At 37.6% G+C, this 14,702-nt stretch overlaps 1 protein-coding gene across 1 annotated transcript; it reads left to right on the top strand.

Moving 5' to 3' along the window:
- The first annotated feature begins 3,473 nt into the window (after nt 1-3,473).
- LOC114536444 (putative ankyrin repeat protein RF_0381) lies at nt 3,474-7,566 on the top strand. The gene is made up of 3 exons (XM_028557805.1): nt 3,474-5,060; nt 6,756-6,885; nt 6,962-7,566. Exons 1-3 carry the CDS (start codon nt 3,474-3,476, stop codon nt 7,564-7,566), a joined length of 2,322 nt encoding a protein of 773 aa, XP_028413606.1.
- Nucleotides 7,567-14,702: the final 7,136 nt, after the last annotated feature.

The raw sequence follows: 14,702 nt of genomic DNA, 5'->3' as shown, positions 1-14,702 counted from the left end.
GAATGGTCGTTTAAAATTTGTTGATGATACAACAACATTGGAAGTTATCCCAAGGTGCTCTCCAAGTATATCGCCTCTAGTTGTTGATGAAATCTCTTTATTTTCATCGGCTCGTGGGATGGAGCTCAACCCCAAAAAATGCAAAGAAATGATTATAAATTTTCTCCAATACCGAATTCCATGTGACCAATCTATATTCATTAACGGACTATGCGTTGAGAGAGTTCGCAGCTTTAAGCTTTTGGGTGTCTACCTGTCAGATGATCTTACTTGGAATATCCACGTTGACCATATTTTGAAGAAAGCTAATTCCAGACTTTTTGCTCTCCGATTACTGAAGAAGGCTGGTTTGGATTCCACTGATCTCATAACCATTTATAGCTCAGTTATTCGGTCAATACTTGAGTATGCATGCCCAGTATGGGCAGCCCTTCCTGATTACTTATCCTTACACCTCGAGTCGATTCAAAAGCGAGCACTCAAGATTATATACCCTGACAAATCTTATTACGAAGCATTGCAGACCTCTAAGCTCGAAAGCCTGGAATATCGACGTGATCAATTGTGTCAAAGATTTATTAAATCAACCAGGAAGAAAGCATGTAAAAATAATCCAGTCTACAACATAATCAGACCTTCCCAGCTCCTTAATGAACATGATTATTTCCTACGTAGGCCAAATACTAGAGAAATTGTGAGAACTAATACTGAACGCTTCCACAACTTTATTACTATTAAATACACGTAATCGTCCTAGTTTACAGATTAGATCTTTATAGTTGTAAATATATAATATAATTTCTATCTTATATATTGTAAACCAGTATTATTGTTTGTATATACTTGTTATATTGTAAATAGTTATGTAACTATTATAACATAGGGACAATTGTGTAATTCAGTCTATACTGCAAAGCAATTGATTAATAAACAGATATTATTATTATTATTATTATTATTATGAACCGTTGTCTGACTGTTCAGTTATAGATACACGGTATGACGTCATATGTGATAAGAACAAAAAAAGTGGCCATGAGCCGCCGGGGCGAGTTCATTGTAATCTATTTGTTTTATATAATAAAACTGAAAAAATCCAAAATTAATTGAATTATTTGTTTGCAATTTAAAAACAAGAAAATTGCTGTGACGTCATTCCGTGCGTCTGTCCTCTTATAGATCATGGCTCTCGACCAATGAAATTGCTTGAATTCTTTACGTTATAATATAAATCCATCTAGACAATCTAGACAGGAATCGGCCGACTAAAATCGTCGTGTGTGCGCCTAGCTTTATGAAATAAACAAGATTGGATTTTTATGTCTACACAAAAAAGGATTATGCATCAAACAACGAATAGGTATGTACATAAATCTTATAGGTAGTTCAAAGGGCCCTGTCTACAATTTAACTGGCTTTAATAATATATTTGCATGTGTATCTACATATTAAAATAATATGCAAATATATGTCACATGCGTTGCCATTTGCCTTTGCATTCCGAGCCTATCGGCTTTATACTTATAAATACTTATGTGCTAAAGCTTCTAATTGCGAATTATCTGACAATATTCTTTAACTTTAACGTTGGACTATGTTTTATATATATTCACTCCCTGAATGATTTCTATATTAAGCGATGGAATTTTGATACGGCATGTCACAACACAATCTCATAATTTATAATTGTACATGTACAATACAAACAAATGGTAGCATACAGGTGAAAATATTTGAAAGTTTCTCATTTGGCTTAGGGTTGTACAAATACTCTCGTTAAATATGATTCAGCTACAACTTTGAACAAAAAAAACAGGGCTACACAATAGCCCTGAAAATCGTAATGAGCGTGATAACTCTGGATAACTCTAACATTGACCTTATCATGATGCTAATAAGCTTAACATTTGCCTTATCATTTGATAATTTTGAGCAAAGCTCTCTTTATTATTGTATAAATGTGTACCAAATGGCACTGAATAGTCACAATGCATATCGATGACTTATATTTATGATGATTCCTCTGATGTAAAGCCATAATATTTAAAAAATATAGCATCTTAACATTGACCTTATCATTATGCTAATTAGCTTAACATTCACCTTATCATTTGATAATTTTGAACAAAATTCCCATTATTTTTGTGTAAATGTGTACTAAATGTCACCATATAGTCACCAAACATATCGATGAATTATATTTATGATGAATCTTCTGATGCAAAAGCCATAATATTTAAAAAATATAACATCTTAACATTGACCTTATCATTATGCTAATTAGCTTAACATTCACCTTATCATTTGATAATTTTGAGCAAAACTCTCTTTATTATTGTACAAATGTGTACCAAATGGCACTAAATAGTCACAATGCATATTGATGACTTATATTGATAATGATTTCTCTGATGTAAAGCCAAAGTATAGAAAAAATTTAGCATTTTAACATTGACCTTATCATTATATTTTGTTGTTGACGGGGACGGGGGCGGGGACGGGGGCGGGGGCGGGGGCCGGGACGGGGACGGGGACGGGGACGGGGACGGGGACGGGACGGGGACGGGGACGGGGACGGGGACGGGGACGGGGACGGGACGGGGACGGGGACGGGGACGGGGACGGGGACGGGGACGGGGACGGGGACGGGACGGGGACGGGGACGGGACGGGGACGGGGACGGGGACGGGGACGGGGACGGGGACGGGGACGGGGACGGGGACGGGGACGGGACGGGGACGGGGACGGGGACGGGGACGGGGACGGGGACGGGGACGGGGACGGGGACGGGGACGGGGACGGGGACGGGGACGGGGACGGGGACGGGGACGGGACGGGGACGGGGACGGGGACGGGGACGGGGACGGGGACGGGGACGGGGACGGGGACGGGGACGGGGACGGGGACGGGGACGGGGACGGGGACGGGGACGGGGACGGGGACGGGGACGGGGACGGGGACGGGACGGGGACGGGGACGGGGACGGGGACGGGGACGGGGACGGGGACGGGGACGGGACGGGGACGGGGACGGGGACGGGGACGGGGACGGGGACGGGGACGGGGACGGGGACGGGGACGGGGACGGGGACGGGGACGCCAAGACTATAGCAATAGCTCTCTTGCACTAAAGTGCAGGCGAGCTAAAAAACAGTATAGGTGTAGCAGATTACATACAAGAAAACAAAATATTTTTTTGAATTATTATTTCGGATTCAGGAAATAGATTTTGTCGTTGAAGGTAGATTTTTTAAGCGCCAGTGAAAAATAGAAATTAAGTATTCCTCTCGATACTTTGATTTAGATATTGATAAAAAGCAAGATTCGAGTGAAAATAGGCACACAGACAAAGAGGAAAAACTGCACTTTTGGGAGGAAATAAGAAAACAAGTTGAATATGGTGAAAACAAAGAAGACCGTTGGAAGAGGGCAATTCTTTGGCGTGCTTTTCAGTTTAGTCCAGTAGATGCAGAAATGATCGTATATTTGGTTCACCATGGGGCAGACGTTCGTTCGAAAAACGCAGACGGTGAAACAGTTTTATTGGTCGCGACAAAACATGGTTTACTTGATCTTGTTAAGTGCTTCGTTGAACATGCTACCGAATGGAGTTTTCAAGAAGTTTGCGTAGCTCTTCACAGCGCAATAGAGTCTCGTTCTTTAGAAATTGTGAAATATTTCGTTGACGATTGTGGAGCTGATATATATTGTAAAGATGAGTCAGGCAAAACCCCTTTACATCATGCTGTTGCTATTGGTGCGATGGATATTATCAAATATTTGGTTGAACAATGTGGCGCTGATGTAAATGCCAAGGATGCTAATGGAAAGACAGTTCTAGATATTGCTGTTACCAATAAACTGCTAAATATTGTTAAATATTTGGTTGAAAAAGGCGTTGATGTAAATGCAAAGCGCCCGGATAGGTGGCCAGCTGTCTCCGCTGCAATTGCTTCTGGTAAGTTAGACATTGTGAGGTATCTGTTTGAGCGGGGCGCTGATGAAAATGGCAGGCATCCGAATGCTTGGACAGCTCTTTACACTGCTATTCATGCTGGTAAATTGGACATCGTGAGATATCTAGTTGAGAAGTGCGCTGATGTGAATGGCAAGAATCCTGACATGTGGACAGCTCTTTACACTGCTATTGACGTTGGTAAATTAGATATTGTAAGATATCTAGTTGAGGAGAGTGCTGATGTAAATGGTAAACTTACTAAAAGGTGGGAAGCTCTTTCTGCTGCAATCTCATCTGGTAAATTAGACATTGTGAGATATCTTTTTGAGCGGGAAGTTGATGAAAATGGAAAGCATCAGGACGCATGGACAGCTCTTTACACTGCTATCAAAATTGGTGGATTGGACATTGTGAGATATTTAGTTGAGCAGGGCGCTGATGTGAATCCTGACACGTGGAAATCTCTTTCCGCCGCAATTTCTTTTGGCAAATTAGACATTGTGAAATATCTATTCGAGCGGGAGATTGACGAAAATGGCAAGCATCCTGATGCGTGGACAGCTCTTTGCACAGCTATCGATGTGGGTAAATTAGACATTGTAAGATATTTAGTCGAGAAAGGCGCTGATTTAATGAGTAATGACCTTGCCGGTTCGACAGCTCTTTTCACTGCCGTTGTTGGCGGTGATATGGACATTATAAGACACTTAGTCGAGACGGGCGCTGATGTGAATATCAAAGGAACTGATGGACGAACAGTCTTGCACGCTGCTGTCAATGCTGGTGCACTAGAAATTGTAAACTATTTATTTGAACAGGGTGCTGATATAACTCTGAAAAGTGAAGTTGACGGCCATAGTCTTGGCATTCACATCTTGAAGATGGCTGTGGTAAAGAATTCGGTTATTTTGGTCAATCGTCTTTTAGACAAGAACATAGATGTATGGAGAGCTGGGACATTTCTCGTTGAAGGAAGGCAAATGAGTCTTCGTCAATGGAGTATTCATCTTGGTCATGATGAAATTGCAACTATCCTAAAAAGGTCCATAAAACATCGTAAGAAAATTCAGATGTTGAAAACAATTAATCTTAGCCAGTTAAAGGTAATATTTAGTAAATAATAGTTCATACATTAAGGACATTTTTGATAGGTTTCCATAGTAATTAAATTAAATACGAATCATTGAAACCACGCGGAGCGTAGGCCGGAGCTATATAATAGAGAGCTTTAGATTTGACTACGTATACGGCTCCCGCTACGGCTGCGAGATTTGTCACTGTGGCGCGAAACAAACGTTGTATGCATACGCCACCTGTCAAATATTTCGGAAATTTTACGCCTACTATTTCGAAAAATATACATAATCAAAGGCCACGGTCGGGAAAACAGTTCTCTCAAATTATTTTCTGCAAAAAACGAGAAAATGCCAACTTTTATTGCTTTTTAAATCACGTAGTGAGGACTACGCCGAAGTTTTCTTAAAATGCCGTAGTCAGATGAACGACGACTACGAGTTGTTGGCGTCAGTACGAAGTATCACCAATATTACGTCAATGTGACGAATCTCGTAGCGGTAGCGGGAGCCGTTATCAAACCTTAAGCTCTCTAATCCCCAAGCCGGTGCGGAGCACCGTGCGAGGGTACTAATTCCGCTCGGATATTTACACTCACGATGTGCAAGTTCGAAATCAAAGTCGTCCGCCATTATGCAATGGACCTCACGCCATGGACAGTCTTCTACGTTACGCGCATGCGCCAGTGTGAACTACTAAGCTTTTGATTGGTCGAGACAAAAATTTGTATTTTCAAACGTCAATGAATAACTGTCATTTAGCAAAATTTTGATGAAATTTACAAATTTATATTTTCATAAATATGGAATATACGTATTTTTACTAAATTAGAGGGAAACTCGATTGAGCTCAGGACTTTTCACGGTTTAACAAATAACAAAACCAAATTCTCGACCGAATTCACCGTGTATAATCATAGGCATCCCAGGAATACAATTTGTATTTTTATATTCAATTCAAAACTCTCGCAAGCGAACGCGAGTCGCATTGCTATGGTATAATGAAGTCGGAAGATTTTACACTTGATAATATTTCATCCGACACAGCAACTTTAATATTCTCAAATGTATTTCCCCATAAATCTGAATGTGTTATGTGATAAACGACATTATAATTTCATTTATAAACTCCGTTTTCATAATGACAAAAAGAGAAGAAAATCAAAACATTCCCGTGAAAAACCAGTCGAAGCGTAACATAAAACTTCGGAAGTTGTATGAGACGTCTGATGTTATATTTCATAGACATAGGTATTTAATAATTAAAATAATTTACCATGACACTGACTATAGATGAGTAACTTAACTTCCATAAAAAGGTAAAAATCTTGTCGTATTTTTGTCATTTTTTCACAAAAATATGAGGGTAAACTTTGATTCTTTAAAAATATACGAACTTAACTAAACTTTGATTCTTTAAAAATATACGGCCGTTGCGACTTGCGAGTTGCTATGACTACAGTGTTTCCACGCGCAGAAAAATATTTCCATACTTTTCCCATTTTCTATTTCTCACATAAATTTTCTAACAATCATGTTACCATCCCTACGCTTAACTAATTTCGTTTAACCAAGGCGAGGGGCGGCCCTGTTTATTTCCTTAGCTTTAAGAATGTGTGATCTAACTTCACCAAAAATTTACTTAGGTTATGTATGAGTAGCAGTATAGAGTACATGCGTGTATATTAATATATCGTAAAAATATTCATGGTTTTTCGTCAATAGGCTGAAATACCGATGCAGGCTTTTATCGCAAACACACAATTCAAGATTGGCGATGGTGGATTCTCGTGTGTCTATGTTGGTATCCTGAAGGATGGAAGTGAAGTTGCTGTTAAGAGAATTTTAGTTCAAAGTGAGGATAAAACAGCCGAAAACGAGAAGGAAATTATGAGTCTTTTTAAAACGAACGACTCTTCATTTACTGTAAGCTATCGGCACTTATCACCGTGATGATACCTTCATGTATCTCATTATTGATCTTTGCGAAGAAACTTTGAGAGAACTTGTTCATGAATGCAGTATTGAACATCTACAAGAGCATGGTCCACAAATGATCCGCGAAATTCTATCAGGACTAGAATTTCTTCATAGTAAAGGAATATTGCACAGAGATCTAAAACCATCAAACGTCCTGGTTGATGTCGAAGGTCGCATGAAATTGGCCGACTTTGGAATAAGCCGCGTTCTAAAGGACGGTAAATCCACACTTAAAACGTATGCCAAAGGAACTCCGGGCTGGATGCCGCCGGAAGTAATTGAAGCCATAGATAGAAACGAAGAAGGTGCTTTCAAAAGAAAATCTGACGTCTTTGTTGTGGGTATGATTGCTTTTTTCATCTTAACCAAAGGTGAACACCCTTTCGGTTCTTCGTTAGATCGAATGGGAAATATTATGAAAGGAGACGTTGTAAATGCCAAGAAACTTACTGATCCTAATGCTCGAAAGTTTGTGTCGTGGTTGATCAATCACAGGATTGATGATAGACCTTATGCACACGACGCGCTGAGGGATCCTTTCGCTAACAGAGACTGATAAAAATCGAAGAAGTGCATGATGAAAATAGTACAAACAAGCCAACAATGAAATAATTTGTTTATCAAATGTGTATAGAGATCAATTGAAAATGACACGTTTTTAATATACAAAAACACACAGCGAGCAACAAAAATCGAAATTTTGTGCATCAAGACATAAAAATATCTATCACCGTTCAGTTTCTTTGAAATTTCGTTCAATAGAGGTTGTATATTCTTCTCGAATGATTTGAAATGTGCCGAATGCAAAAATTTCTTGAATTTGAGACATGTGTTTTGAATCTCAATCCTATATTTCGTAGTCATCTTGAAAAAATGTAAACAGATTGCCGCGCCAAAATGACATACGACAATTTTTCACTTTTGAAGCCGTGTATGGCATCTTTCAAGCGTGAAAAAATAGTAGGCCTAATTAAATTGCATGAAGTTTAATTTAACCAGTGAAATACGATTTTTTTTTCATTATTCTAGTGTGCATAAATCTCTATACACATAGAATAAGCTATTTTATAACCCCAAAATAACAGCAGTATCCTTTCGTTGTTGAAGAAAAAATTGAGTAATTGATCGTATTCACTACTTCACATTTTGGTGCTTTTGCAATATCCATTTAGAGAATATTAATACGTTAATTTTCATAATTATGTTCATGTCGATAGTTTATTTAATATAGGCACCCTCCTAAAAAAATAAGCTTTGAGGCGGTCATGTTTATGTCCTTTAAGAATACAGTACTGTTCAGAAATAACCCAACACTTCGGTTGCGCTTCGGTTGCCGTCGACCGATAAAAATCGCAGAGGACTGCAAGGGGAAAAATACGATCGCGGTTGCCTTTTTCTTCCGAATGGAACGTTAAGAACTGCTAAGAACGACGACACAGTAATCATATCGAAAACATCTTAAGCCCAGTTTGTATAAGATCGTTATCTGTCGCTACCTGTCTTTTGGAGTCTTTAGAGTAATCTTGAAAAACCGATAACAACACAGAAAAACCGAAAACGACAATGTCGTTGGGATAGGACAAACCCTGTCTCAAAGACATATAACGACAAGAAACGACGAAATTCTGGCCAAAACGGTCCGGTGACATACGGAAAAAATTGAAATTCATACCAAATAAGTAAGGAATATCATAATATATTGAAGTATTATAAAAGAATATGAAGTATTCTCTATCATGCCGACGAAGTTTAAGGACTAGTTTATGGTACGCGCAAAGCTCTTCTCGCTTCCTAAATATTTCTCTGGCCCAGAAGCGGGGGTTTTCTTTGTTGTCGAGTCGTTGACTTTCGGAAAACGTTTTGATTTTTCTATATTGTTAAAGCCTATCTACACGATACGATTTGTCGTATACTATTGCTACTATTGTATGACGCATTTTTGTTCATGCGCTGATAACGAATTTTAAAATCTAACGTTTGTGCGCGTGTTTATTCAATCATATACGTCATGGTAAGAATCGTAAACGACTAATCGTATCGTGTAGATAGGCCTTTATAGGTCTTTCAAGATTATACTCCAAAGACACGGAAAGACAGGTAGCGACAAATTCGAGGTTCAACCTTGGTTTTACCTCGGTTTTACCTCGGTTTTACCTCGGTTCAACCACGGTCAGAGCTCGGTTTGACCTAGGTTAACTGCGGTTTATGTTAGGTTACTTCTGTATAGCACTGCATATGTAGATCAAATTAACTTCATGAAAAGCTAACTTGTACCACGTGCATGCAAGCACTATATCATTATTATTCACTTTGATTCGAACAACATGATTTCCACTGCATAGATATAGTTGAGGAATAGGTGCATAGCTGCATAGCCATAGATCTTATATTGGTCTCATTTGATCACAATAAATGTAAAATTGGATATTCTTCCTAATCAGATGATTTCTTTTCATTATTATTTACTGAAAGTGTTATATTATCTGATGGTGCCTATGCATCAGTCCAGTGGCGTAGCCAGCACGATAATTGGATACGCAGGATATCCTGTGTTTGGATACGCAGGAGTAATTTATTTTCAAATCAATTGTTTTTACAGTCTGTTAAGATGAATATATTATGAACATCCCCCCCCCCAATCGCTCTCCACGGAGACCCCTGATGAGCAAATAATATGCATGTATATTTTACAGCTTAACACGGTCTCCTACATTAACGCCTGTATTCTAAAAGCTCACTCACACTCAAACTCATTGAGTGGGAGATTCTAATCTTCTCATAACGTTTCCATGGCGGTATTTCCAGCCGAAAAGGGGCTTAATTTTCAGTGATTCACCTTATATCTTTCCATCTATTGAAAGAAAACTTTCTCGTTGACCAGCATTAACAAAATTTATATGCCACACTCGATGAGTGTGAGTGTGTAAACAGGCGTAGGTTGAACTTTTTGAATACAGGCGTTAGTCTTCTACTGCTTTATCAAGGAACCCTGTTTCATTAATGAGCTAATTTCTAAATTTTGATGAGTATTTCTCAACCCTAAGATGTTTACACTGGCTTTTGCTAATTTTATTTTTCGTTGACGTATGCCCGTAATAATTTACCTGTAAAATTGCCTCTTGAAAGAAACAATTTCGGCGCATGTTTTATAATCTATGGGACACGATTTTCTTTGATTATCAAAAAAGCTTCAAACTGGTGACATAATTTCCCTTCAAATTATAAATGTAGATATCTCAAAAGATGATAGATGGCTCCTTACAATTTCAAAAATATTGAAAACTCGTGACTTAGATATAAAATTTTGGCAGCAGATTTCTTCCTGAAGGAAAAGAATTTTCCCCAATACACTAGGTAACATTCTAGGCAACATTCTAACAGTCATAAAATTGTCGATAAATATGACTATTCACCCACTTTGCTCGAAAACGAGTCTGCTACGCCAATATTTAAATTTTTAAAAACCTTAACAAGTAAAGCGAAAATTAGAATAAGTCTAAAAAAATTCGTCAAAAAGTATTATCAATATTTTAAATGTCACAAAAATCACTTTTTTATTTTTAAAAAATCTCGCCAGGACAGAATTTTTCTAAACTTGTTTAAATTTTAAATTTTTGCAAGAAAACGTTTTAAAAAACGTTTCTCAACGATTAGTTAATATTTAAGATGATTCCAAACGCTCTCAAATAATATTAAGACACAATACGATTCAATTATAAAATTTACGAGGGGGTTAGAATCCGTGAGAAAAATATAACCCAAATCGGCGGAATTGGACCCCTGTAGGTTTATATCCGCTAGCGGATCCTCCGGTTCAAATATGGGTATGGACCAGGGTCTATTTTCAGCCGGGTCCAAATCCGCTTTGACAACTACTGTAAACCGGGCCGTAGCCAAAAGCGTAATTAAGGTTGCCGGTTTATATTCATATATTCATCTATTGTTCCTTTGATCTTTAAAAATGATTATATGATGCAAGATACAAGATAAAAAAATTCGACAGAATAAAACTTCGTTTGGACTGCCAGTTAGCGTTCTCGACGTTCTATCATATGCATATCCAATTGAAGAGGATACTTTTGACCTGCAATAGAAGAAGCAGTGTGTGTTCAAGTAAGATAACCAACTGGTGGCATTTTACCAAAATAAAGAAATTTGTTCAATTGGACTGCTCTCAATTCAAAAGAAAATATGCAAATATTTCGCTGGCTAACATTTCTCTGCAGGAGGAAATCCAGCAAAAGCCAACATACCGTGCCAGAATATTAGGCCAGGGTTTCCACAACTTATTCGCATATGGCTCATAGAGGGAAGCAACATTGGGAAAAAACCGGAACAAAAAACTTTTGAAAAGAATGCATCATATATCATATCAACACAGATCCCTCTCACGCTTGTGTTGTCAATCGCAAGGAAATTTCATTGCATTGTGGAAACCATATTGCAGCTAATTGCCTATAATTGCAAGATAATATTCAAAGAATTCTGGTCTTTATAGTTAAATAATGTTGCGAACTAGACTTCAGAATAAATAAGGTTTTTTCTTCGTTTTAAGAGAGCATCACAGCAGCACGCTAATGACGAATATATGCCACTGACGACAGCGGGGACAGTCAGCGATGAAGGTAGGTTTGCTGGAATGTAGATCACAGAGCTCTTTGTTTAACATATTGTCAATGTTGTAGGGTATAAACCATTGAAGCTAGGAATAACCTTGGGATAAATAACCTTGTGTTATATCAGAGTAATTTGTTTCACTGCGACAGTGCTTAGAATCGATAAGAAATTTTGTGAAATGCAGCGCATTTGCGCAAGGATTGTGGCCTAATGGTCCAATTACTTAAATTGCAACACAGACTTTATCGATTGCTACGTTAGACGAATTTTACTCATGAGTGACTTGGGCTATGTTCACGCTAAACTTAGAGACCACGATCTATCTCGCCAAGAATCAATCGGCAATAGTTATCCTCAGTTAGGGGCTCTAAATTTAGGGTTTCATATTCGCAAATTCGTAGCCGTGTGACTGCCGGATTTCATTCGACGAAAGCGAATGTTGATACGGTGATTAGAAATGCTTCAATATACAACCCCAATTAAGCCTGGTTTCCATTTAATCGTTAATGTGTCGTGAACAAGTAATTTTAACCGATGACAAATAGTTCAGTTATAAATTTATCTTTTATTATTTCTGAATTCAAATCGGTCATTGTCGCATGACTGCACAGACATAGACATATTCTATCACATCAGCCACCATGACATGTTCAGAACACTTAGATGGCAATCAGCCATCAAATCATTGCGTATAGTTTCAGCCCTTCGGTGATGTAGTAAAGTACTCCCAAGGACAATTCAAGAATCGATGTTGTCTCGTCACCTTTAGAATATTGTAGGGCATAATTTTTTTAAAGGCAGTATATGGGTCAATCTCTTCGCTAAGCTCGCTCGTGGGAAATTGTTCACGAGAACATAAAACCTATGTCTTCAAGGGAACCGTGTGGTGCATGTTCCGTTTATTATATCGACTAAATTCAGAGTAACAAAAGTACACAGAAAAAATGAATAAGCCATAAGAGTAAAGTAATAGACAAGTAAATAAGCAATGAAGGCCCATAATAAAAGCGAATATCTTTTTAATTATAGCCTAAACATTAAAGTAGAATAAATTTTACGTATCTATAAAGATGTCTTTCAATTGTTTTCGTTTGTATATCTAACGTTAATTTCGTTTTATATACAAACCAAAGACCATTTTTCTTTTCATAACAGCAATGAGAGTAGCGGGAAAATTTTTGAAACTCGTTATGTGACCCCCAAACATAGAAATGACATACCGTATGACATTAATTTATATGACATAAACATGACATTTACATGGCATAAACATGACATAGACATAACGTAAACATGTCACATAGTGGCGTATGAGTTGTACCAGTGTTTAGTCCTCAATAAAGTACTCCCATCCATATAATAAAAGAGGATAATTTCCTCTTCAGAGCCTAGCTTAAGTTAATTTCATTTTTAAAATCGTAATTGTTCTGAACATGTCAAGATGGTTGACCTATTAGAATATTGCTGTGTCTTTGCAGTTAACAATGACAATACATAAGGACTAAATTGCCTGCTTATAATGCCGTGGGAAAACGGGCGATGTTTACTTCACTTTTATGACTGTATTGGTTTCTGCAAAAAAGAAACATTATGAGCTTTCGACTCATTCGAGTCATGTTTTCAACTCATTCGAGTAGTTTTTCCTGAGTTCCGGCTTAGGAAATATTCCGCTTCGATTGAAATGACGAGGGGCTGTTTCATGTATGTATTTCTAGTAAAATTCTATTATGGGTTTTAAAAATTTGATATGTCTTTGATGGGTTTTAAAAATAAAAGTTTGCTTTTTAGAAAGGCGCACATGCAACGTGATGTGAAGATCTTTTGATCTGAAGTCTGAATTGTTTTAGGGATAGCTGTTTTGCTCGAAGATGGCGGCTTCGCCAAATAAGATTTGAATGACTGAATCCATGGAAAATAATAACGTCATCATATCCCAGCGTGAGGAGAGTGACATAACTTTAACTTTGGCAAAAAGGAATCGTATAGGAACATCTGGGAATTTAGATGATATATCTGCGTTGGGAAATAAACAATCCAAGCCTGTTGTTAATGAACAAAAAGGAATTGAAGTGGAACTTCAAGGAGAAAACATTGAAAACGAAAAATGTCATAATGGTATGAAATTTTATATAATAAGTGCAATGAAACTCGCAATTTCAATGGTTAGTCGGCGTTCAGGATGAGAAAATCACGCACGAAAAGTTACAATTTTCCCATTGTATTTATTTTATAAAACAAATACTAAATAGTTTCTCGACTTTCAGCTCGCCTACGACTCGTGCTTTTTCACGCTTTCGAAAAGTCTCGCAATATCCCGCGTGGAGTATCACGCTATCCTGCACGGAAACCATGAATTTAGTATATTCCTTTATTATAGAACATTTACTAAGAACCGGCCTGGTTTGAATTAATTGACTATACAAGGAAAAATAAACAAAACCGCGACGTTTCAAGAAAAGAGTTCGAAGCCAGGTCAAAAACTTCTAAACAAAATCCCTTGCTCGAAATGCACGTGAAAGTTCTCTCTGCATTCTTCAAGTATTCGGCTTATCGTCGTAATGTTAACATGACAAAATTCTGGACGCTAATTTGTCAAGAGGAGCACAGTCATTTCTCTAGTTATATATTATCTTCTGTAATCTTTGGAAAATGCTGCAATTTCATTGCCAACCCTTTCGAGTAGTAATTGCTCGTTTGCTCAAAGCCAATAAAAATCACTCTAGTATACAATACAACTAGCCAATCAGCATTCAGGATACAAAATATAAGTTTGAAATTATACTAAATTTTAATAATTTCAAATTGTACTATTTACCAAGCAGTGTTCTGATAAATTATAATTTATTTCAATAAATTGTATCTTTAGATACATAAACCTTTGTTTTGTAAACGCTAGCTCGTATGACTTGAGCATTATTTCACTCCCATTCTTTCTATTTCCATCATTTTAATCGCACGACCCAATTATTTTTATCACATATAAATTATATATCTTCTCTAATCTAAAGACAATTTATTGAAAGTGCCTATACGGCTATAGCATAGTTGCGGATTTTGAATATATCAAAAGTCTAA

This window comes from Dendronephthya gigantea, unplaced genomic scaffold, assembly GCF_004324835.1.
Source record: "Dendronephthya gigantea isolate DGI-Jeju-01 unplaced genomic scaffold, DenGig_1.0 000136F, whole genome shotgun sequence".
Classification (NCBI taxonomy): Eukaryota; Metazoa; Cnidaria; class Anthozoa; order Malacalcyonacea; family Nephtheidae; genus Dendronephthya; species Dendronephthya gigantea.
This window is presented reverse-complemented; position numbering and strand designations above follow the sequence as displayed.